This window comes from Phacochoerus africanus, chromosome 9 (assembly GCF_016906955.1).
Source record: "Phacochoerus africanus isolate WHEZ1 chromosome 9, ROS_Pafr_v1, whole genome shotgun sequence".
Classification (NCBI taxonomy): domain Eukaryota; kingdom Metazoa; phylum Chordata; class Mammalia; order Artiodactyla; family Suidae; genus Phacochoerus; species Phacochoerus africanus.
Window position 1 is genome coordinate 38,488,558 of NC_062552.1, and position 25,068 is coordinate 38,513,625.

Sequence of the window (25,068 nt, forward strand, 5' to 3'; positions counted from 1 at the left end):
TACACCACAACGGGAACTCCCAGGACTTCTTAAAGTACCTGAATAATGAATAAACACCACTCATGTCACTACCTAACACTCACTAGTTCCCTTCTAGACCTTGAAACTTCAGCCCTCAGCCCTGCCCCCATCTCCTTAGGAAAATGGAACGAATTACGTTGTCAAAGCAGTGTCACAATGCCTGCGGCCCCATGCAGGTTCTCCCTACCTTAGCACCCCAGTACCCACCCAGAGACTCTGAAAACCTCTGGAGCCCGGCCACCAGAAGTCCCACCTCACCACGAAGGAAGGCCCAGGCCAAGGATGCCCCAGGTGGGATGATGTCACAGTGCTGCATCAGGGCAGCCTAAGGTCATGAGAAGTTTGATTGGCAGGATGGAGGGTGAAGGCCCCAGCCCAGCCCCCCTCCCCTCCCCAACCTGTGAGGGTGGGAACTGAGGGCCTCTCACCCCCCCCCCCACCTTTTTAGGGCCACACCTTCGTCATATGGAGATTCCCAGGCTAGGGGTCTAATCAGAGCTACAGCTGCCGGCCTACGCCACAGCCACAGCCACGCCAGATCCGAGCTGCATCTTTGACCTACACCACAGCTCACGGCTCACCAGATCCTTAACCCACTGATCGAGGCCAGAGATCAAACCCACAACCTCGTGGTTCCCAGTCAGATCCGTTTCCACTGCGCCACAACAAGAACCCCTGAGGGCCTCTTACAAAAGGCTTAGGTACCAGTGACACTGCTGGACTCTGGTTCCCCTGCTGTAGAGCTGTCATTGTCTGGGGGGAGAGGGAGGACAGGAAGTGGGCATCAGCTAACTCGTCTGGTCCCTAGCCCCTCACTTCCTCAAGACGCTTTCTGGACCTTTAGTCCATGACCCCACCTCTGAGGCAAAATTGTGACAAGTAGTAAAGAGCGCTAACATTTCCTGAGCGCTGCAGCGGTCTGGGCACCTGAGGAGGGCGTATTAATTCCCACGAACCCTAGGAGATTTTCTCCTGTTAGTCCCACTTCATAGGAGGGAAAGCCGGCCTACCTATAAACCACCTATAAACTCCGTATAAACCACTGGAAGATCAGGTTCCCAGTGGGCGGTGGAGGTGGAATTTAAATTCCGGACCCCCTGCGACATGGCCTCCTGTTCGAAACTTCGGTGTAAGTGCTGGAACGGGCTGATCCTAATTACTATTTGCTTTCCTGTTCCCACGGCTCGTGGCACCCCCACCACAAGCTGGTGCAGGACAGAGGCCTTGGTTGCCCCATTTCGCAGATGAGGCAAGCGAAGCTCAAAAAGGTTCAGGGACTTGCCCAGGGAGGCCTGACCTGTAAGGGCAGCATCCAGCCCTGAGCTCAAACCTTCAAACTCCAGATCCCAGGCACATGTCCAGTACCAGGTCCCCCGGAGGCTTAACCAGCTGCCTCACCCAGTGCTTTTTGCATTCGGACAGAGCACAAGGCCCTCCGTGCAAAAGCGAGGTGCCCGTGGTGGAATGGTTGGCCTGGGCTGGCCCGGCAGGTGGGCGGAGGCCTGAAGCATGGGGGATGACGGGGTGTCGCCCTCCTTCTGGGGCAGTGACATCACATATGAGGTCCTCTGGCCTATTCAGAAAGTGCCACCTTTGTCTCTCTCTTCCCCAGTCTACATCCTGGTCTAAGAGACAAACGTCGACATTGTAGGTGTCAAAGGCCTTGCTGGGTCTGCCTGCAGGAGTAGGGGTCATGGAGGGAGGGGGTCAGAAGCCTTCTTAGGCTCTAACTCAAAACCCAGGTACAAGGAGTTCCCACTGTGGCTCAGTAGGTTAAGAACCCAACTAGTATACATGAGGATGCGGGTTCGATCCCTGGCCTTGCTCAGTGGGTTAAAGATCTGGCGTTGCCATGAGCTGTGGTATAGGTCCCAGATGTGGCTCAGATCCCGTGTTGCTGTGGCTGGGCTATAGGCCAGTGGCTGCAGCTCTGATTTGACCCCTAGCCTGGAAACTTCCGTATGCCACAGGTGTGGCCCTAAAAAAAAACCAAAAGCAAAAAACCCAGGTGCAAATAGGGTAGCAGGCTCCAGAAGAGAGACAAGGGGCTGGCAGGACCCTCCCCTTGCCCTTTAAGCTTCACTGCCCCTTGTGGAATAGGAGGAAAAGGAGCCTTAAGGCTGCAGGAAGCAGACGGGGGAGATGGGATTTTTCCTTAAAACTCTAAAGCGGTTTTCCTTTCTTTCTTTCTCTCTTTTTCTTTCTTTCTTTCTTTCTTTCTTTCTTTCTTTCTTTCTTTCTTTCTTTCTTTCTTTCTTTCTTTCTTTCTTTCTTTCTTTCTTTCCTTCCTTCCTTCCTTCCTCCCTCCCTTCCTTCCTTCCTTCCTTCCTTCCTTCCTTCCTTCTTTTTCTTTTTTTGCTTTTTAGGACCGCACCCACAGCATATGGAGGTTTCTAGGCTAGGGGATCTAAGTGGAGCTGCAGCTGCCGGCCTACACCACAGCCACAGGAGCTCGGGATCTGAGCCACATCTGCTACCTACACCACAGCTCATGGCAACGCTAGATCCTTAACCCACTGAACAAGGCCAGGGGTCGAACCCACAACCTCATGGTTCCTAGTTGGGTTCATTTCTGCCACGCCATGACAGGAACTCCTAAACTGGTTTTCTCACCCTCGGCACTGTTGACATTGTGAGTTGACCATTCTACGCCAGGAGGGAGGGCTGTCCTCTAGTCACCGGTAACACCTCCCCCCCCCCCCCAGTTGTGACCACCAACAGTATCTCCAGGCATTGCCAAGTGCCCCCTGGGGGGATGATGGGGGGGAATAACCTCAGTTCTGAAGCACTTCTCCCAACATACACACACACACACACACACACACACACACACGCACACGCACACGCACACGCACACACACACACACACACACACACACACATGCTGTGCCTTAGACAGGGAGGACCTGAGAGGGGAGGAGATGGTTAAATGAAACCAGATGTTCACCTGGAAAGTATGCAGCCGGGCCCCACCCTCCCTCCAGAGCTGGCAGTGCTGGGCCCTGCGCAGGGGCTGGGGCCCTCTGAGGTTAGTCACCTGGAGCCTGGCTGGGCCCCTGGGAAGGGCAGGGCAAGGCTGGGCTGCCCGGGCTCCCCCCTCCCCCTCCTCCTCTCCCTCCCTCCTCCTCCTTTCCTTCCTCCTCCCCCTCCTCCTCCCTTTCCTTTCCCTCCCCTCCCCCTCCTCCCCCTCCTCCCCCTCTTCCTCCTCCTCCCCCTCCTCTCCCTCCTTTTCTCTCTTCCTCATCCCTCTCCTCTTCCCCCAGGCTGCCCCTATGCTCCAGTTTCTGTGAGGGCCTCCTCCCTGGATGTGCTGGGGGGTCCTGTCCTCAACCAGGGTCCCAAGCAAAGCAGCAGCAGCAGCAGCTGGGGCACAGCTGATGGGAGCCCCAGGGCCTGGGCTGGGGCAGAGAGGGCGGGCAGGAGTCAGATGCGGGCTCCTGCACTAACTGGTCACTGGTCCTGTGACTTCTGCAAGATCCTTCCGTGCCGCTCACTAGCTGTGTGAACTTAGAGTCTTCTGAGTGTCAGTTTCTGTGTTTGAAAGATGGGAATAACATCTCAAAATGGCTTTTTGGGGCTTTTGCAGAGCAGAGTGGCCGGTGCCTGGCCCTTGCTAATAATCCTATTAGCAGAGAGCATGACCCTTCTCTCTGTGGGGTCTCTCGTCAGACCTCCCAACTCTTCTGAAAGCATATGCCTCTGTCACCCCTCACACCACCTCCCGAGCCTGAGGTGCAGGGTCCAGGAGGCCAAGCCTGTGGGGGACAAGGCTAGGGCCTCTGCAGTTCCCTCATCTCTGAGGCCAGGGGCTGCACCCGCCTGCAGTGTCTGGAAGACAGGACCCCACGTCCTCAGGATCATGCTTAACTCAGGAAAACCTGAGCCACTTCTGTGGTCCAGCAAAGGGAAATTCCCCAGGGCCAGGCTGTCAGTCTCAACACTGAGGAGAGAGAAATCGTCATGGAGGAGTTCCCGCTGAGGCTCAGTGCTAACGAACCTGATTAGTATCCACGAGGATGCAGGTAGGATTCCTGGCCTCGCTCAGTGGGCTAAGGATTTGGCGTTGCCACCAGCTGTGGTGTAGGTTGCAGATACTGCTCAGATCTGGTGTTGCTGAGGCTGTGGTGTAGGCTGAAGGTCTGATTCGACCCCTAGCTTGGGAACTTCCACCTGCTGCAGGTGCAGCCATAAAAATAAAAGAAAAAAAGAAAAAAAAAATGATCATAGCCTCTACAGCAGTGCTATCAGGGCAGACTCTGCCCTCAGAAGGCACTGGCAATGCCAAGAGATGCTGCTGGGTGTCACGCTGGGGAGGGTGGGTAACTGGCATCTACTGGACAGAGGCCAGGATTGATGCTAAATAAATCCAATGCACAGCACAGCCCCACGAATGAGAATTCTCCAACCCAAAGTGTCAGAGGGGCTCCAGGCTGAGGGCTTCTGCTCCCCCGGGCTTCAGATTTGTGTTCACATGGGTAATGTCTTTGTTATTTGCACACCCAGAGCCTGATGTGCTCAGGAACAGTTTTGCATAAACGAGTAGAGCGACTACTGGCACATCCTCAGCTGAGCTAAGAGATAATTCATAGAATAAACCTCACCTTTCATCTTAATTGTGCAGAGTCCAAGGACCCAGAACCCAAATCTAGCATTCAGGAGTTCCTGCTGTGGTGCACGGGATTGGTGGTGTCTCTGGAGCACTGGGACGCAGGTTTGATCCCCGGCCTGGCACAGTGGGTTAAGGATCTGGTGTTGCTGCAGCTGCAACGGCAGCTCAGATCTGATCCCTGGCCTGGGAACTCCATATGCTGTGGGGTGGAAAAAAAAAAAAATCCAGCATTAAAAACCCTACAGGGTCCCTGCCAAACTGGGAGACTGGGTGGCTTCTCTTACCAGTGAGCCTCAGGGCTGGGGAGCGGCCGCCTTGGCTGCTCACCTGCTGCCCAGCACACCTGGCAAGGGGTCAGCAAGGTGGCACAATGAGGACAGAAATGAATTGGCAGCCCCCATCCCCACAGTGCTGTGGTCACATGGAGTACAGGGTGTGGACGCCGAGGTTAGCCCAGACCTTATTTCAAATCGAAGCCTGGTTCCTTGCCAGCCACGTGACCCTAAACATGGGAATAACTTCCTTACTCCCAGTTTTCTGTTTCTCTTTTTTCTTTTTTTGCTTTTTAGGGCCGCATGTGAAGCCTTTGGAGGTTCCCAGGCTAGGGGTCAAATCAGAGCTATAGCCACTGGCCTATGCCACAGCCACAGCAACGTGGGGTCCAAGCTGCATCTATGACCTACACCACAGCTCATGGCAATGTCAGATCCGTAATCCACTGAGCAAGGCCAGGGATCGAGCCTGCATCCTCATGGATCCTAGTTGGGTTCGTTAACTGCTGAGCCACCCCTTACTTCAGTTTTCTTAACTTTAAATTGAGCTAATAATGATACCTTCCTTAAAGGGTTAATGTGAGGATTAGCAGAGAGAATCCACTTAAAGAGTGTGGTGTTGTGCTCATAAATGGTGGTGAAAAACTGTCGCTGATTCTTTTTTTTCTTTTAATTTTTTTTTTCTTTTTATGGCAGCGCCTGCGTCATATGGTAGTTCCAAGGCTAGGGGTTGACATGTAGCTGCAGCTGCCGGCCTGCTCTACAGCCACAGCAACATGTGATCTGAACCAAATCTGCGACCTACACCACAGCTCACAGCACCGCTGGATCCTTAACCCACTGAGCAAGGCCAGGGATTGAACTCGCATCCTCATGGATACTAGTCAGGTTCCTAACCCACTGAGCCACAACGGGAACTCCAACCATCATTGATTCTCTCTATGATACCTCATTTCAGGTGCTGGCCCCTCTGCCTGTAACCCTGCATCCCAAGGCTGAGCCTGGAAGAGTCTGGGAAGGCGGCTGAATACTGGAGCACCCCTCTCTCTAGCCTGGCTGTGTGCCAGCACTGGGTTAAGCCCCAAGGGACACAGAGGTGAATAGGATGTGGTCCTGACCCCTGGGAGCTGTTAGGACATTAGCAAGAGCCCCAAAGGGCCAGAATTTGGGATTAAGAAGAGGCAAGCACAGCACCTAGGGCTCAAAATATTTGTGAGGAAGCCCTCGCTGTGCCCTTGCATGAGTCTGAGTGGGAGCATCTCCTTAAAATATACGCCCTTGTCTTGCCCCCGTCCCAGCCCAGGGAAGGACCGCATCCCACATCCCTAAAGGCACAGAGGACAGTGAAATGGGGGCAAGGGCTGCAGCATCCGAGGCTTTCTGGAGGAGGTGTCAAGAGAGCTGCTGGCTTGGAAGGATAGGCAGAACTTGGCCGGGCAAAGCTGAGGCCACATATTTGGCTCGGTAGGAACACAGGGGAGCAGACACTGCGGTGGAGAAAAGCCCTGGGCAAGTCTAAATTGGAAACATGGCTTGTAAATTCAAAGCAAAAGAATGTACATTATGACTTGAGTATTGGGGATTTCTTTTCTTTTTCTTTTTCTTTTTTTTTCTTTCAGGGTAGCACCCACAGCATATGGAGGTTCCCAGGTCTGGGGTCAAACCTGAGCCACAGCTGCCGGCCTATGCCACAGCCACAGCAATGCAGGATCCAAGCCACGTCTGTGACCTACACCACAGCTCGTGGCAATGCCAAATCCTTAACCCACTGAGCAAGGCCAGGGATCGAACCCGAAACCTCATGGTTACTAGTTGGATTCGTTGCCACTGTGCCACAACAGAAACTCCAGTATTGGGGGTTTCTTTGATAAGATGGCAGGGGTCCAGCTTCCAGCAGCTCTGTAGCCAGAAGATCCCTCCCAGGTCCCCGGGCGCTGTATGGCTGGGCTGAGAGGAAATGGGTCCCCTCACAGCTGAAGCCTAGGGGACCAGGATGGAGCTGCCAGGTGCTCAGGCATCATCCTTTGGGATCTCTAGTGAAAGGACATCCAGAGCTGTGAGGTGGTGTGGGGCTTCGAAGGTGCGTAAGACGATTCCGTCACAAGATGGTCAAGGAGGTGGTGGCAGAGGAGTACATTGACGTCAGTACATGTGATAAAGGTGGAATGGGGGCCTCCTGGAGGGGACACCTCCATACCCCAGCAACCACGACTGGTTCTGGAAAGCAGGCATCGCTGGGTAGCAACACACTCTGCAACAATGAGAGGCATTCTGAAATAGAATGGGCGAAGGGAGGCGAGCGACCCCGCTCTAATCCAGTTCTGTGGAGCCAGTATTTATCGAGTGCTCCCTCCATGCCTTGGTCCGGAGAAAGAGAAGGAGTAGAATTTTGGAGGCTGTCATGTCAAAGATAAGGGGAAGAACGCACTTAAGGAGCTCAGGGCCGAACAGGAAAGATAGTTTCCCTGATGGATGGGCGGGAGGGGGTCCTAGGCTGGGGGAGCAGCCTGAGCCAACGCGGGACACACGGAAGGACCAGGTGTGACCAGGAAGTCCTAGGCAGACCCTATGGCTGGAGTGCAGGGTTAGGGGCACCCTGTCCTTATAGGTCTTGCCTTCCAAGGATAGGGGCCTTGGCCTTTATTTTCTGGGCAGCAGAGAGCCGAAGATGCTTTTGGAACAGCCAGATGATGCGGCCCTTGATACAGAAAGATTTTTTTTTTTTTTTTTGCTTTTTAGGGCCTCACCCATGGATGTTCCCAGGCTAGGGGTCCAATTGGAGCTACAGCCGCCGACTTACACCACAGCCACAGCAATGTGGGATCTGAGCCGCGTCTGCAACCTACACCATAGCTCATGGCAAAGCCAGATCCTTAACCCACTGAGCAAGGCCAGGGATCGAACCCACAACCTCATGGTTCCTGGTCGGATTCATTTCTGCTGCGCCACAATGAGAACTCCAATATAGAAAGATTGATTTGGTGAGAGTGTGAAGCACAGGCTGAAATGGGAGAGATTAGGCAGCAGGAAGACTTGGTGGAAAGCCCGAGTAACCCTGCAGGGGAGAGAGGATAGCAGACTGATGGAGTGGTGGCAGAGGCCAGGCATTGGATGTGGACTGGATGTAGGGGGAAGGGGCTGGGGGGTCGAGGGGGACCCCCGGGGTCCCCAGGCTCTGACCTGGCAGGTGTCTCCAAGAAGCAAACCAAGAGGCAGGAGGCAGGAGTCCGGTCAAACCCTGATAGCTTTCCCCTGCCTGGAGGTGTCTGGCTCCAAGGCCAACAGAGCTGGGCTCCAGAGGGGCTCCATGGGCTTCTGACCAGCGCCCCTGTCCCTTCCCTCCTGCCTTGGCCCTTGGAATCAAAGTCATGGTGTCCGATTCCCCAGCTCCCCCTCTTCTTCCTTCCTCCCAGGACCCACAGAAACCCTCAGTACCCAGCCAGGGGCCGAAGACACCATCAGGCAAAAAGGTGAAATCTCCACGACATCCCCTGTCCCTGGCCTGGAAGCAGGACCGTGAGCAGACTCTGGCTGCGGCCTATGTGCCGGTGATGCTCAACCCCAAGGGGCAGAACCCGGACAAGCTCAGGTTCAACTTCTACACCTCCCAGTACCCCAACTCTCTGAACCCGTTCTGCACCTCGCAGAAGCCCACCTGCGGTTACCTGTACTGCCGGGACACTGACCATACCCGCAAGCGCTTCGACGTACCTCCTGCCAACCTGGTCTTGTGGCGCTCGTAGGCCTGTGCCAGTCAGAAGCCCCCCACCCTGCACCCTCACCCCCCACAATCCTGGGTCCCAGAGGGGAAGGGCTGCTCCCTCCCAGAGGAGCAGGAAGTGCCTGGGGCTGGGACGGCTGTGTCCTGCCCACTGTCAACAAGGGCAAAGGGAGGGCCTGCTTCTCAGCAGCAATTAAAGTTTGTCCTTCCTTCGCCTGGCATCAGTATGGGTGGCCGTGGGTGGGAAAACTGAGGTCACAGGGCGGTAGTACAGCAAGGTTATGTTTGGAGGTGTATGAAACCTTGGAAGGACTTGATTCTCACCCCCTCGTCCGCAGAGTGACCCCAGCCCCCCTCCAGAGTGACCCCAGTCCCCCTCCAGAGTGACCCCAGCCCCCTCCAGAGCCTGAATCGCAAGTAAAATCCCTGCTAGACACACAATCCCCATGGTCCAGGCTTGGCAACCCTCACAGCAAGAAAGAGATACATCCGCTGACAGTGACCTGGGGTTGAGGCAACCACTAGGGAATGGGGAAGTAAGGAAGAGAGTGGACCCTGTCTCTGTGGGGCCTCCTCTTCAGCTCTGTTGTTGTTGTTGTTTTGTGTTTTAGGGTACACCTGTGGCATATGGAGGTTCCCGGCTAGGGGTCGAATCGGAGCTACAGCTGCCAGCCTACACCACAGCCACAGCAAAACCAGATCTGAGACACATCTTTGACCTACACCACAGCTCATGGCAACGCTGGATCTTTAACCCACTGAGCGAGGCCAGGGATCGAACCTGCAACCTCGTGGATATTAGCTGGCTTCGATACCGCTGAGCCACAACTTTTTCAGCCCTGGTTTTACATAAAACCACCTCTTCAGAGTTATAGTTTTTTGGTGAGGGATGGATTCCCCATCTCAAATCTCCCCTCTGGTCCAGAAGAGCTGACGCTGAGGTTGGTTAGACTCATGGGCCATGGTTCCCGGAGAAGGAGGATGAAGGCAGAGGGCACTTGGCCCACAGCAGTGGCCTGAATGATTCCCGGGTCACTGGCACCCATGGGTGAATCCAATGGCCTCGTGAGACCAGCTCAGACTGTGAGCTGATGGCAGACATCTCCCAACCCCACAGCCAGTGACTCCACACTGGTAGCTTGAAATCAGCCACGGTGGGAGTGTTCACAGGGTGGAAACCAGCCAATACCTACAAATCTGGGTTTCCTTTTTTCCTGGAGAACCAGTGGTTAAATATTTACCAGCACTGCTGGGTGAATCCAACTGGTTTCGTTTCTTGGAATCACATCTCTTTCTAGGTGGAGAGGTGTATTCAGTGGTGCATACTCTAGAGCACAAGAGGTTGGGGCTGGTGTGGGACGAAGGGAGAGGATGCTGGGGACCCAGTGAAGCAGCTAATGCATCGGCTTGGCTTTCCTGAATACCCTTCTCTGAAAAGACGGTAGGAGTTCCCGCCACGACTCAGTGGTTAACGAATCCGACTAGTAACCACGAGGTTTCGGATTTGATCCCTGGCCTCCATCAGTGGGTTAACAATCTGGCATTGCCTTGAGCTGTGGTGTAGGTCGCAGATGCGGCTCAGATCCCAAGCTGCTGCGCCTGTGGTGTTGGTTGGCAGCTACAGCTCCAATTTGACCCCTAGCCTGGGAACCTCCATATGCCGTGGGTGCAGCCCTAAAAGAAAAAAGACAAAAAAAAAAAAGAAAGAAAATGGTGAGTAGAGAGAAAGGGAGAGGCCCTCCTAAATATTACCTATCAGCGAAGAATGCAGGTGGTTCTGTTTGTTTGATGTAGGCTGTCTTTCAAGTTAGAGGCTTTCCTCCAAGGCCTGGTGATCCTTGGTGGGAAGCAGGCCATTTGGCACGTGCACTAAATTTCTCCTGTCTGGAGCCAGCGTGGCAAGGAGGTTGGGGGGACGGGGGGATCTCGCTGTTTATATGTAGACCCCTTAACTCCCTGATTTCTTTCTTCCTGGTTGTTTGCTGTTTATTTTATTTTATTTTATTTTATTTTTTTAGGGCCACACCTGCAGCATATAGAAATTCCCAGGCTAGGGGTCTGATCAGAGCTGCAGCTGCCGGCCTATGCCACAGCCACAGCAACACTGAATCTGAACCGCATCTGTGACCTACACCTCAGCGCAATGCCGGATCCTTAACCCACTGAGCGAGGGCAGGGATTGAACCCATGTCCTCATGGATGCTAGTTGGGTTCTTAACCCCCTGAGCCACATCTCCCTGGTTTCTAGAGCAGCCTGTCTCTCTTCCCGAGCTGTACCTAGAGGCTAAGACCTCTTTAGTTTAAGTTTCCAAAATGACCTTCCACCAGGGTCAAGAGGGGACAAGACGGCTCGTATCCGTTCTGCTGCCTGAGGAGGGCCTCCCGGGAGCCACCTGCTCCTTACACGAGCTTCCCACCAGACTTCCTATTTCAGCCCCACCTGTCCTGCATCCCAGCCTTCAGGGCACCTTCTGCGCCCACTTCCCAGGCCTCCAGAATTCTGTGGCAGGAACAGGCTTTGTGTCTGTCCCAATCTCCACATCCTCCTGCTCTTTGAAAGCACGTAGGTGTCAACACTGCACTCCGTTAAGACACCACCCACCCATCTGCCTTCTGTTACCAACATTTTATTAGAACCTCTCATCTGCTGTCTTCTTACTCTTGGTCTCTGTGGATGTGTAGCTTTTAAAAGTTTATTGCCACTCTAGTGGGATTTTGAAAAGAGGTGGCGAGAAAGGCAAGTTTTCAGTCTACCAAAAGTTATATCTTGGAGTTCCTGTTGTGGTTCAATGGGTTAAGAACCCGACATAGGGTCCATGAGGATGTGGGTTCCATCCCTGGCCTTGCTCAATGGGTTAAGGATCCAGCGTTGCTGTGAGCTGTGGTGTAGGTCACAGATGCGGCTCGGACCCCAAGTTACTGTGGTTGTGGTGTAGGCCAGCAGCTGCAGTTCCGATTCCCCTTAGTCTGGGAACTTCCATATGCTGCAGGAGCGGCCCTAAAAAGCAAAGAAAAAAAAGTCCTTATGTCGCATCAATTCTCCAACAGACTCTGGGTGAACACCTACTGCAGGCTGAATCTTTGGGCTGCAAAGATGGACTAGGATGCTCTCACTCCTTCCAGACCCTACAGCCTTCTGGGGTGGGGACAAGGCCAGCATCTTTACTTCCCGGACTGATCCCCCCTCCTCTCTTCTGCAGAAGGTCGCCCCCTTGAGGTTCACCTTGGTAGAGCACCCTCCACCCATGCTTCCAGGAAACCTTAGGGAGAAGCCTGCCCAGGTGGGGTGCCAGTCCAGGTGGAATTGTCCAAGGAAGCCAAGAACTTATGCTCTGGGCTCTGTTGTGTTTCCGTGGTGGTGGCGAGGGGGCGGATAGGCAGGCTTGGAAGGGATCAGTCCTTTGGGATTGCCACCCATCCCGTCCCTACCGGGAATGGCTTCTACCTCTATGTCCCTAGTCCACCAGCTTCCTCTCCTTGGCACCATTCAGCAGGGTTCTCTCCCTCGGGCATGGCGTCTGTGCCAGGAGGGGGTCCTGCAGACAGAGCAGCCAGGGGAAGCCACCAACCCCTCTCCTGTGTCCACGGCATGGGCCGTGCACCCTGCCCCTCTGTGCCCCTCTTGTTATCCACCTCTTCCTGGATGCCTTCGGGTGGATGGCGATCCTCCCTGACTTGGTGTCCATGTCTTGGGGGAAGGATGGAGAGAGAGACTCCAGAGGCCACTGAAGAGGGAGTCTGGGCTCTGGGGTTGGGAAGCCATGGGATTCCATTCCTGGGCTGAGACAGGGATGGGGCCCCACACCCAACAGAGGGGGATGACCCGCCTGTCAGTGGGAATGGCTCAGGCTGGAGGGCCGCAGTGCAAGGCACTGGACTGAGGCTTATAGGGGCCTCTGGCTCCATACATGTTTTCCCCAAAGTATTAAAGACTTAGGCTAAAAGCAAGGTGATGAGGTGGAAAAGCTTTCAGTACCACAGCTTAAAATTTTTGTGGACTGGGAGGTCTCCTGTGGTGCAGCAGGTTAAGGATCCAGCATGGTCACTGCAGAGGCTTGGGTCACCGCCACAGCGCTGGCTCCATCCCTGGCCCGGGAACCGCCGCATGCTGTGGACGGGGCCAAAATATTTGTGAACCCAGAATGTGCTTTTTCTGCCCCCAATTCCTCTTGTCTCACGGGGAAATAATAACACCCACCCCACAGGGCTATCATGAGCTTCTTCATCAAGCTCGGCATTGTGCCTTGAAGGCAGTGGACGTTTCATAACAGCTCCATCCCATGTTAGCTTTCTTTAATCATGTGCACATTCATTTATTTATAATATTTTATTAAGCTCAAGCCCCCATCAGTCAAATGTTACTCTCAAAAATGTAATTGGGGGAGTTCCCTGGTGACCTAGCGGTTAAGGATGGTCGCTGCTGTGGCTCAGGTCACTGCTGTGGCGCTGGTTTGATCCCTGGTCTGGGAACTTCTGATGCCATGGGCGTGGCCAAAAAAATAAAAGTAATTGGGGACTGTTTCATGAGAAGACTGTTCACAGGTAAGGGGGCATAGTTAAGGGGCTGGTCTTGTGCCCAGAGGATGGCAACACAAGGAAGCCCTAAGCCTGAGGGTAGAGGGAGGGGCTCTGGAGAAGGCTCTGGCTGGAGCTGTGCCTGAAAGTGGAAGAAAACAACCAGAGCTGGAGTTCCCGTCGTGGCTCAGCTGTAACGAATTGGACTAGCATCCAAGAGGATTCAGGTTTGATCCTTGGCCTTGCTCAGTGGGTTAAGGATCCAGCATTGCCGTGAGCTGCAGTGTAGGTCACAGACATGGCTCGGATCAGGCGTTGCTGTGGCCGCGGTGTACAGACACTGGCAGCTGCAGCTCCGATTCAACTCATAGCCCAGAAACTTCCATATGCCACAGGTGCAGCCCTAAAAAGCAAAAAAAAAAAAAAAAAAAAAAAAAGAAAAAAGAAAGAAACAAAACAAAACAAAAAAACCCACCAGCCCCCCCCCCAACAGACCCAGCAGGGGGTGGGGAGGGGAACAGATGTCCAGCCCCTCTCACTTCCCCCGCTCTAATCTCCTTTCAGTGTCTCTCAACAGATGAGCCCCACCTGAAGCCCAGAGGGTCAGGGAGCTCAAGTGATCCAGTCCAGGGGGCCAGCCTCCTGGGGCTCTGAGCAGACTGAGAAAGGTGGAGAATGAGTGAGGGAGGGGGCAGACGGACTAACCAGCACAGGACATGAAATCCATGCTGCCAGGCAGTTGGGAGATGGCCAGCGATGAGTAAGACGACGATCTCTACCTGGGGCGCTTGCGAGATTCCTGAGGGCTGTCTGGCAATACGCAACTGCTCCTAATTCCAGAAAGAAAGGAATCTTATGTCTACGTTGAAGTGTGATGGTCATAGACTCTGAGGAGACCTCCAAAGACTTCGCTTCCTATGGTCCCTGCCTCTGTACAACCCGCCCTCTCTTGGTGTGGGCGAGACCTGAGACTTGCTTCTACCTCAATGAATCTGGTGAAGGGGATGGGTGTCGCTCCATTAGGCTCCCCTACAGAAGATTCTATTTCAGCAGAGTGAAGAGAGAGTGTCTCCTCCCTGGCTTGACCAAATAGGCAGCCGTGTAGAGGCGCCCGTGTAACAAGCAACCGTGTTCTAGAAACTCTAGGACCTGAGAGTGCCCTCTAGACAATATCTAGCAAAAAGCCAGCCCCTCAATCATATAGTCACAGTTGAATTCTGCCAACCACCTGAATAAGGTGGAAGTGGATTCTTCCCCAGTCAAATCTTCAGATGAAAACACAGCCTAGGAGTTCCTGTTGTGGCTCAGTGGTTAACGAATCTGACTAGGAACCATGAGGTTGTGGGTTCGATTCTTGGCCTCACTCAGTGGGTTAAGGATCCGGCGTTGCTGTGAGCTGTGATGTAGGTTGCAGAGGTGGCTCAGATTCTGTGTTGCTGTGGCTCTGGTGTAGGCCGGCAGCTACAGCTCTGATTAGACCCCTAGCCTGGAAACCTCCATATGCCACAGGAGCAGCCCAAGAAATGGCAAAAAGACAAAAAAAAAAGCACAGCCCAGATGACACCTTGGTTACAGCCTTGTGAGATCCTGGGCAGAGGACCCCGGTGAGCCCCAGTCGGACTCCTGGTGCACAGAGGCTGTGAGATGATAAACATACATCTTTTTTGTTTGCTTGTTTTCTTTTCTTTTTAGGGCTACACCTGTGGCATATGGAAGGTCCCAGGCTAGGGGTCAAATTGGAGCTGCAGCTGAGGCCTCTGCCACAGCTATGGCAACACCAGGTCCAAGCCACATCTGCAAGCTACACCACAGCTTGTGACAATGCTGGATGCTTAATCCACTGAGTGAGGCCAGGGATCAAGCCCGCATCCTCATGGACACTATATGGGGTTCTTAACCCGCTGAGCCACATCAGGAACTCCTCCTCTATTTGGCTTTTTATTTAACTAAAGAGGAGGTGGTCCACATAGCAGAGGAGGGAGGGAAACAGGGAAGAGCCAGGACAGAGCGAGTGCTGGCTCTGGGCTTTCCCAGTACATCCAGCGTAAGACCACTTGGCTCCAAAAACAGACCAGCTTTGAAGTCTATGGCCAGAGAGCATCCCACCAGGGGTTAGAGAAGACCGTTGTTAAGTAGATGGGCCCCTAGGCTTGGCCCAGATTTCCAGGACCAGCAGGTAGCAGCACACCCAGGCACCTATGTGCCTGCACGCTCTCACACACACCCCAGGCCACTAGGCACACACCCAATATCCTCTATCCCCATGCCCTAGATGGTGATAGTGTCAGGTTTCAAGTCAGACGGAGGGTGGAATTCAAGCCTTCCAGGATGGGAAAGAGGCAAACTTCAGGAATATGATTATGTCAAAATCAGACCAGTGAGTGTGTGTGGGGGGAGGGGGCTATGTGTCTTGGTGCAGTTTTATGTAGGAAGGGATTCCCTCTGGCTGCTCAGAACCCATCTTGGAAGCCCACAAGCTCTGCATCACCCAGACACCCTCACATGTTAGCCATCCATGCTGTGATTGGAATCCCTCAGCTGTGACAGCCGAACGCAGTGCACAGCCTAGATAACTGTATACGGCAGCCCTAAACAGGAGCCCACAGCTGGCCCAGCTCTGGAAGAGAAACCAGCTTTATCTCATTGGTATCTCAACTCCACACCTGAAGGCAGGAATCAGAAACACGGAGAGCCATTCCAAACAGGAGGAGAAGGGAATGGAGGTGACGGGATCAGAACAGCTGCTGGCTGGCCACCCACTCTGTCCCAGTAAGAAGGAATAAGGAGATTGCAAACTGGGTAAGAAAATCCTCTCACCTCCAGCTCAAGGCTGTAATCCTGGGCCTGTGCGCCTCTAAGCTTTGTTCTATTTTCACTCCTTTTCCCCAGGAGCCATCTTCATTGGCTGCAAAGATTTCATGGGCACTTTTAAACACCCGTTCTCTGGCTGCCCCTGGATTGGCATGTAGGCTTGCAAAGCCCCCGTGACTGCTCCGTACGGCTGGCCTCCTCTCATCATTTCCCTGCACTTTGGGAATCATCAGGCCCTTCCTTGCTCAGATCTGGAGGACTTGGGCCTGTGAGCCGGGGCCCCTTCTGAGAAAGCCCGGCTGCCCTGGGGCAGGGAGTGGCGGCAAAAGAACTGGTCTGTCTGTCGTGGGCCTTGACAACCCAAGCGGCAGGGCAATGGGGAACGTCATGGACGGTAAGTCGGTGGAGGAGCTGAGCAGCACCGAATGCCACCAGTGGTACAAGAAGTTCATGACCGAGTGCCCCTCCGGCCAGCTCACCCTCTACGAGTTCCGTCAGTTCTTCGGCCTCAAGAACCTGAGCCCGTGGGCCAGCCAGTACGTGGAGCAGATGTTTGAGACGTTTGACTTCAACAAAGTGAGCAGGGGTCTGGGTGGGCCGTGTGGGAGGACAGCCCTGGCCGGTGTGGGGGCGGGGGAGGGAACGGGCGTGAGGATGGTGGTGTCTTGGCTGGAGGAGGGCAGGTTGATTCTATGGCAGGTTGCATGTTGACCTCAGGGATTCCAGTTTTCTCCTATCCACTGAGCGCCTCTTGTGTGTCAGGTGCAGGGGTTTCAGACACAAATCAGCCCTGGTCCCCACCCTCCATCTCCAGGGAAGACAGAGCCCCCCTTGTCCCCCGATCGGTGCACTCAGAGGCGAGATCCATCAGCTGCTCCCTCTGCCTCTTCCACACCCACATCTCTGTTCACCCCGGGACAAATGTGAACACGTACAAGACAGTCGTAGAGCACCTACTAAGTGCTTGGCGCTGTACGTGGTCCTTCTGCTCAGGCCCTTGGATGCTCACGGGATGCAGAAGGAAGAAGGGTGGCGAGCCGTGAGCAGGGGGATGAGCTTCTGCCTGGCTGGTCTGGGATGGGTGCGTTGCTTGGGGCACCCTTCCCAGGAGTTTCTGTGGATGGAGAAAGGGACGGTCAGGCTGCCTGGTCAATGAGGAATCCAGGCTACTCCAAATCCCAAATATCCAGTGATGCCAGTTCATCTTAAGAGGTCTGTGCGGTGGTCCAATTATGTCGCCCCACCGAGTCACCTGGATGCATTGGGGGAGGACTTCCTGGTAAGATAAAGGGGGGACCAAAAGAAGGGTTAGCACTGTGAGTTTGAGCCCCTAGTTTTCATCAGGGGAGTGGCCTTGAACTCGTTTTCTCTCCCCTTGTATCTGTTATGGATGGTGGGAGCATTACTTAAAATGTCTGTTGGTTTTTCACAGCAAATCTTCCACTTCTTTGGAGCCATTCAGTCATTTAGGCTGGGTAGACCGGCCTAAATCCACACCCCCATCTCCCCATCCCTGCTGGTCCCCATCCCAGCCGGGGCTCCCTCGAAGGTGAGGGCGCCACACTGCCACGCGTCTACTACATGCCAGGGACAGGCTGCCCAGAGCTTTCCCAGCTCCCCTCGCTGCCCACAGGAAGGGCTTCTAGGGAAAGCTGGGGCTCAGAGGCTATTTAAAACTCACTAATATTCAGGATCAAGGGGCCAAAGCAGATTATGGGCTTTGAGTCCCAGCCTCAAGGGCAGCTTTGTGGTACCTGAGGGCTTTCCTGAAAGGGGTGCGGGGTGGGGGTGCAGAGGCATGGAGACGGTGTGTGTGTGGGGGGGTGGCATCATCATGCTGGACCTCCAGAATGCTCCAGAAGTGATCTTTCCTGAAACAGAGGGGGCTGATTGATGGCTGAGCCTCAGCACGTTATACCCAAATGCACTGAAATAGCTTGGCTTCCAGCCTGCCAAGAAAACCCTTTGAGTCAAGATGCGTCTCCAGAAGGACCCCCGAAAATCACACACATGACACCAGGGAGGGGCAGCCCACGAACCCTGTACTTGCCTAACCTGAGTATTCATTTGCCGTCTCTTCGATTTTCATTACAGGCAAGGACCACCTGTAGCATCCCAAACCTGACCTCCTCCACTGCACACACACCCCTGCCTTAGGGCCAGGGTGCCGCCTGGGCCTCTCTCCCTCCAGAACTCTGCTTGGCTCACACCTCCCCCTGCTTCAAGGCTCTGGTCAAGGGTCTCCTTCCCACTGACACCTGCCCTGGTCTCCTGGTTTCAACCCTATTTAACTGGGACTAGCCCCGACCCTGGCATTTCCTCATCCTCCCCTTTGCCCCCGAGCCCGTCTCATCTTCTAAAACAGGGTATTGACTAACGCTTAGCTCTTATGTTTATTGTCAGTCTCTCCTGCTGGAATGTGTGCTCCATGAGGGTAGGGATTTTTGTCTGCCTTGTTCATTGCTGTATCCTTTGTACCCAGGGCAGTGTCTGGAACACACTAGGTGCCTAATCAATATTTTTATATGAGTGAATGACTGCATGAGAAATTACCAGTCTTATGGAATAGTTATGTATTATATAATATACATTTTTTTTAAAAACATTTTTTAGGGCTGCATCTGAGGCATATAGAAGTTCCCTGTCTAGGGGTCAAATTGGAGCTAGAGCTGCAGCTGCCGGCCTCCGTCACAGCCACAGCAATGCAGGATCTGAGCCGTGTCTTCGACCTACACCACAGCTCATGGCAATGCCAGATCCTTAACCCACTGAGTGAGGCCAGGGATTGAACCTACATCCTCATGGATACGAGTCAGATTTGTTACCACTGAGCCACAACAGGAATTCCTATACATTAATTTAAATATATACTTGCTAAACTGAAGAGCGTCTCTGCAACATCAAAAGTGCCTTGTGCCGGCCGATGGCATGAATCACACTTTGGGCAACCTTGCTTTCACCCATTGCCACAAGCATAAAGCAGTCGAGCAGGCTGGCTATGAGATGGGACACAGGACTGGGAAGCTTTGCTACAGAGGGGAGTTGAATGGGGGGAGTGCAAATGACAGTCCCATGAGCCTATTTTTTGTAAATGAAATTTTATTAGAACACACCACACCCATTCGTTTACAAATTTTCTATTTTATAAAATGGAAATATTTACTATTTGGCCCTTTATGAGAAAAATTTGCCAGCCCCTGAATCAGAAAAGAGGTATAGGGAGTTCCCGTAGTGGTTCAGCAGAAACGAATCCAACTAGTAATGAGGAGGTTGTGGGTTCCATTCTTGGCCTTGCTCAGTGGGTTAAGGATTCAGTGTTGCCGGGAGCTGTGGTGTAGGTCAAAAACGCAGCTCGTATCTGGTGCTGCTGTGGCTGTGGCCGGCAGCGGCAGCTCTGATTCGCCCCCCAGCCTGGGAACTTCCATAAGTTGCATGTGGGGCCCTAAAAAGCAAAAAAAAAAAAAAAAAAAGCGAGAAGAGGGTTGTATCCTAGAGTGGGTGGGCAGGGTTGGGGGTACGGCTGTGAGTGGGGATGGACCTGGGTAACTAGCATATGCTTTGCTTACCTGCCAGTTTTGCCTGGGCTTGGCTGTGCCCGGCCATCCCACAGGTGCACACAAATCCATGTAAATCTGCCATCCTTGTATCTGAGCGCTGGGTGGGAATTAGGGGACCAGTTTCTGGACAAAGCTTTGTCATTCACTCGCACGTGGCCTCACCCTTCTCACCTTCAGCTGTTCCTCTGAAAACAGGGACAAACATACCCAGGGGTGGTTGTGATATTAAATGAGGAAAGTGAGCAAAACACAAATTACATGAAGCATGAAAAAAAAGGTTAGTGTTGTTGTAGTATTACTACTGAGCCTAATCCAGACCATGATCTTGAAACCTGCACACGGCTGTTCCCGTCTCAGAGCCGAGGAACTGAGACTCTCAGAGGTCATGTGACTTGTCAAAGGTCACACCTCTCCTAAGACATGGTTTAGGTCTTTCTGGCACAAACACACATATGTTTCCATTGCCCCCTCTTGGCCTTTTTTTTTAATTACAAAAATCACAAAATTTAAAAAATTTTAGGAGTTCCCATTGTGGCTCAGTGGAAACAAATCTGACTAGCATCCATGAGGCTGCAGGTTCGATCCCTGGCCTTGCTCAGTGGATTAAGGATCTGGTGTGGCTGTGGCTGTGGTGTAGGCCAGCAGCTACAGCTCAGATTCAACCCCTAGTATGGGAACTACCCTATGCCGAAGGCATGACCCTAGAAAAAGACAAAAAAAAATTTTTTTTAATTACCAAAAACTTAGGGCTCATTGTGAAAGTTTCTAATAATAAATATAAAAAATGAAAAGCAGATTTCCTGTTGTGGCTCAGAGGTTAACGAACCTGATTAGTATCCATGAGGACGCGGGTTCAATCCCAGGCCTCGCTCAGTGGGTTAAGGATCTGGCATTGCTGTGAGCTGTGGTGTAGGTCACAGATGCGGCTCAGATCTGGTGTTACAGCTGAGGCTGTGGTGTCAGCCGGCAGCTGCAGCTCTGATTCAGCCCCCAGCCTGAAAACTTCCATATGCCATGGGTGCCGCCCTAAAAAGGCAAAAAAAAAAAAAAAAGCAAAATTATCCTCACCCCATGTCCCCAGCCCAGAGGAAACCTCCTTAGCAGTCTTCTTCTCTAAGCCTGGCTCCATCCTGACAATGAACCTGAGGAGAGGGTTGGGCAAGGACTGATTGATTAAGGCATGTGAGAGAGCCCTTGAGCACAGACAAGCACCACACAAATGTTCATCACGACCCCTATGCCCACTGTGGGGCCCAGAGTGCTTACAGCCTCACCATGGCCAAAGACTAGCACAGAACTGGGAGATCTCAGAGGGCAGCCGGCCCAACCTCTGCCATTTCCCTAATAACAGTTCCCCAACCTCTGCTTGACACTTCCAGTGATGGGGAGCTCATTACTACACAAGACACTTGCCTGTTAGAGAGTTCGTCACGCGGACCCCAAATCTGCCTCTTGGTTAACTTCCTGATTTCAGAGTCATGGTTGTGAATAAGCGGAGGAACAGGGACTGGACTCCAAGTTCACATGCTCTGAGTCCTGTACTCCTTTCCTTAGCGCTCAGCCTCAGCAAGACAAAGGCTTCCCTCTCCCAGCTTCTCTTAGCTTGGCGGGAAGGCGGGGAGTGTGGGCAGAGGCAGGCCTGTGCTCCCTGCTTCCCTGCCCCATTGGGAAGGCTGGTAGGGCCGGCAGAGGGCCAGCTGCTGACCATTTGGGGGATCCTGGAGAAAAATTGCGCAAAAATGTCTTGTACCACTTTCCCCCATGGCCACTCCCTCAAGACTCAGCAAGGTCATCGCCTCCCCCAGGAAGCCTCCCTGCTGCACTTGTCCTTGCAGAGCTGGGCGCTCCTATTCTGTGATTCCATAATGTCCTGCCCAGAGGTATTGTCATTGAATATACATCATGATGACATAGTGATCTCTTTATAACAAATTGATGACAATAATAGTCATAGTAGTAATAATAATAGCTAATAATAGGTTTAATTATGTGCCAGGCAGTGTTGAGTGCTTTTGGTACCTGGACTCATTCAAGCCCGCAACAATCTCGTGGAAGTGGGAACTATTACAGTTGAGGAAATTGAGGGCCAGAGACATACTGAATCCTTTGCCCCAGATCCCACATGTTCGGGGGTGAAGGCGGTATTCAAACCTGCGTCCTCAACACTGAGCTCCCATCAGGACAGGGGTCTATCTTACTGGGTTCTGAATCTTCAGACTATCACAGCACGTAGGAGGGGCTCGGTAAGGTTCAAAGAATAAGGGGAAGAATGAGAAAGGCCTGGTGCCTCCCCAGCTGCCTCTGGCCCTACTCTGTCTCCTTAGCCCTCCTTTAAACGACGGCCTCACCCCTGCAGCTGTCCGGGTCTCTCCTCCCGCCTACACACATCTGCCCCCCCCCCACATCTGCCCCCCCCTCCAAAAACAGGAAAAGCTGAAGTGTGAAGATCACCCGGAAGCAGCCAGTTATGACTAGAACCAAAACACCTGTGAAGGGTTAGCATAAGCCATTCACAGCCCAGTGGCGGTTGGTTAACCAGATTTGATTAGCAGCCTCTGGTGCAAGCAAGGGGGGCAACGAAGGGGATGGGCGCCAAGGGGGCGTGGTCTGGGCTGCCGGGGCGTGGCCATGGGCGTGGCCCGGGAGAGGCCGGGACAGAGTGGGCTCAGGCGGCGGCTCCTCTCGCCCAGGACGGCTACATTGACTTTATGGAATACGTGGCGGCGCTCAGCCTGGTCCTCAAGGGGAAGGTGGAACAGAAGCTGCGCTGGTACTTCAAGCTCTACGACGTGGACGGCAACGGATGCATCGACCGTGACGAGCTGCTCACCATCATTCGGGTAACTCCAGGTGCAGCGGGCTGGGCAGGGGCGGGGCCGGAGCTGAGAGCCCGGGGCTGGGTCCGCTCGAGGAAGTGCCTTCTCAGAAGGGGACAGGATTGGGACGAGGCTCCTGGCGGTGGCTCGGGCCTTCACCAGCTGCTTGACCTGGGCCAGGCTCCCTTTCCTCTCTGGGCCTCGGTTTCCTGACCTGTACCCAGAGCTGCAGAAGCGCTGCCCCAGCTGTGCATGAGGCCTCAGGCGCCTTGACCTCTACTCGCGGCTGTTGGGAACTTGAGGAGCTCTCTTTGCTCCATCCCCAAGGCTGAGACGAATTAGGACGGGTCCTCTCACGTCTCCTTCTTCCCTCCCAGGCCATCCGAGCCATTAACCCCTGCAGCGACTCGACCATGACCGCGGAGGAGTTCACTGATACCGTGTTCTCCAAGATTGACGTCAATGGCGATGGTGAGCCGCGCAGAGGGCACGAGGGGTTGGGTTACTGGGGATGTTGCCAGGGAAGAAGGGCAGGAGGGGAGGCACAAAGGGGCCGCTGCTGGCTACCTCCACCTGTCTCGGCCCCAGCCGCAGAGCTGGCTGTGGGGGATCCCTGCCCCAGACTTTGGTCCCTGGCCCCGCGGTCCTCTAGCCGTGGTTCTGTCCCCTTTATGAGACTGCAGCTCTGGGTCCCGGATCGCAGACGTGAACGCCTTCTGCCCATGATTCCCTTTCTCTCTGCCACAGGGGAACTCTCCCTGGAGGAGTTCATGGAGGGCGTCCAGAAGGACCAGATGCTCTTGGACACGCTAACGCGAAGCCTCGACCTCACCCGCATTGTGCGCAGGCTCCAGAACGGAGAGCAGGATGAGGAGGGGGCTGGCGGTGGGGAGTCTGAGGCAGCGGAGGCAGCCGGCTGAGCCCACCGCCCTGTGGCTTCTGTTTTGGGGAGGGGATGTGTGGTGGTGCCTGGTGTCGCATTGTTTTAATACTAGGTAGGTCGAGTTTACTGAACTCCAAGGCTCAGTTCACCTCTTCCCGGCTCACAGTAGCAGCAGAGTGGCAGGGACCGGAGCCTAGAGCTGGGGAAAGTGACAGATGGTTCTGGAACCTTCTGTGTGACTCAGGTGGAGGTGATTGCTCCCTGCTGGGGGCAACCTTCAACATCTGGCCCCTTCTGGCACTTCCTCCAGCTTTACCACCTCCTCCACTGAGCTTCTCAGTTGCACACACTTCCAGGTAGAGAAGCTCTGATGTGGAGGTGGGCTTTCCCTGGACTCGAATGGACTCCTACAGATCTGGTGGCTGCAGCCTCCATCTGGGCACTGTGTCACACGCCCATCCTGCCCCCAGGATGTGTGTGGTCTGTGTTGATTTGTTCCCCTTTCAGCAAGCATACGTCGAATACCTACTTTATTAACGCTAGATGTTAGAGGTGCAAAGAGGACAGTTCTCATCCTCAAAGAACTCACAGGCTAAGCATCAGTATAATAAAATATGCTAAGAGAAGCTATGATACTATAGAAAGTCCTCCTTTATCCAGAGGAAACCCACATTTATTCAGAAGTGACTGTGCCACATCCTCATTCTTCCCCTGCTGGCCCCTTGGTGGCATGTGGTTCTCATGGTTCCCCACAGGATTGTGACTCATTGCTTATAGCACGTGTCCTCATCATGTCTGGTCTAACTTAAATCCCTCTTGCTGCAGTGACATCTGACATGGGTTGGGAAGTGGCGCAGTCTGTCGCAGGTGGGCCCTAGCCCCATTCTTTGCACACCCCCAACTTTAGGGGTCCAAGAACCCAGGGAGAGACAGGCTGGAACAGTTGTGATCATTTTTTCAAAGATGCTTTCTTCTGAACCTGGAGACTTCAGCTGGGTGTGGGGGAAGTTCAGGGAGTAAATAAAAATCCAGGGGTGATGGGAGTTCCCTTCGTGGCGCAGTGGTTGACGAACCATGAGGTTGCGGGTTCGGTCCTTGCCCTTGCTCAGTGGGTTAAGGATCCGGCGTTGCCATGAGCTGTGGTGTAGGTTGCAGACGCAGCTCGGATCCCGCGTTGCTGTGGCTCTGGCATAGGCCGGTGGCTACAGCTCCGATTCAACCCCTAGCCTGGGAACCTCCATATGCCGTGGGAGCGGCCCAAGAAATAGCAACAACAACAACAACAAAAAGACAAAAGACAAAAAAAAAAAAAAAAATCCAGGGGTGAGAGGGGGCAAACAAGGGGAAAGGGCAGGGGGATGAAGCCCTAGCTAGGGAAGGTGGAGGTCAGAGCCTGGGGCAGCTTGGGAACAAAGGGAGTTGACCCTTTTTTTTGCTTGCCTTTTCTAGGGCCGCTCCCACGGCATATGGAGGTTCCCAGGCCAGGGGTCTAATTGGAGTTGTAGCCACCGGCCTATGCCAGAGCCACAGCAACGCCGGATTGTTAACCCACTGAGCAAAGGCAGGGATCGAACCCGCAACCTCATGGTTCCTAGTCGGATTCGTTAACCACTCCGCCACGACGGGAACTCCTCTGCTTCCCCTCTTGGTGGTTGCCTTGGGAAAAGCTGGACCTCAGAGCTGGGAGGGTATTTGAATAGAGTTAGGACATTTCCCAGCCTCAGTCACGTGCCAGCTTCATGATTTGGGGCATCTGTGTCCCAGCTGGATTACTGTTTTTGTTTTTCTTTTTTGTCTTTTTAGGGCCACACCCGCGGCATATGGAATTTCCCAGGCTAGGGGTCAAATCGGAGCTGCAGCCGC

The 25,068-nt window shown here is 53.7% G+C and overlaps 2 protein-coding genes across 2 annotated transcripts; both read left to right on the forward strand.

Moving 5' to 3' along the window:
• The first annotated feature begins 236 nt into the window (after positions 1-236).
• On the forward strand, positions 237-8,835 carry GUCA1ANB (GUCA1A neighbor). Its single transcript, XM_047796322.1, has 2 exons — positions 237-312; positions 8,316-8,835. The coding sequence occupies exons 1-2, from the start codon at positions 304-306 to the stop codon at positions 8,643-8,645; spliced, it is 339 nt and encodes a 112-aa protein (XP_047652278.1). The 5' UTR covers positions 237-303; the 3' UTR covers positions 8,646-8,835.
• Positions 8,836-16,002: 7,167 nt separating this feature from the next.
• On the forward strand, positions 16,003-23,835 carry GUCA1A (guanylate cyclase activator 1A). The gene is made up of 4 exons (XM_047795539.1): positions 16,003-16,525; positions 22,197-22,346; positions 22,700-22,793; positions 23,070-23,835. The coding sequence occupies exons 1-4, from the start codon at positions 16,325-16,327 to the stop codon at positions 23,240-23,242; spliced, it is 618 nt and encodes a 205-aa protein (XP_047651495.1). The 5' UTR covers positions 16,003-16,324; the 3' UTR covers positions 23,243-23,835.
• The last annotated feature ends 1,233 nt before the right edge of the window (positions 23,836-25,068 follow it).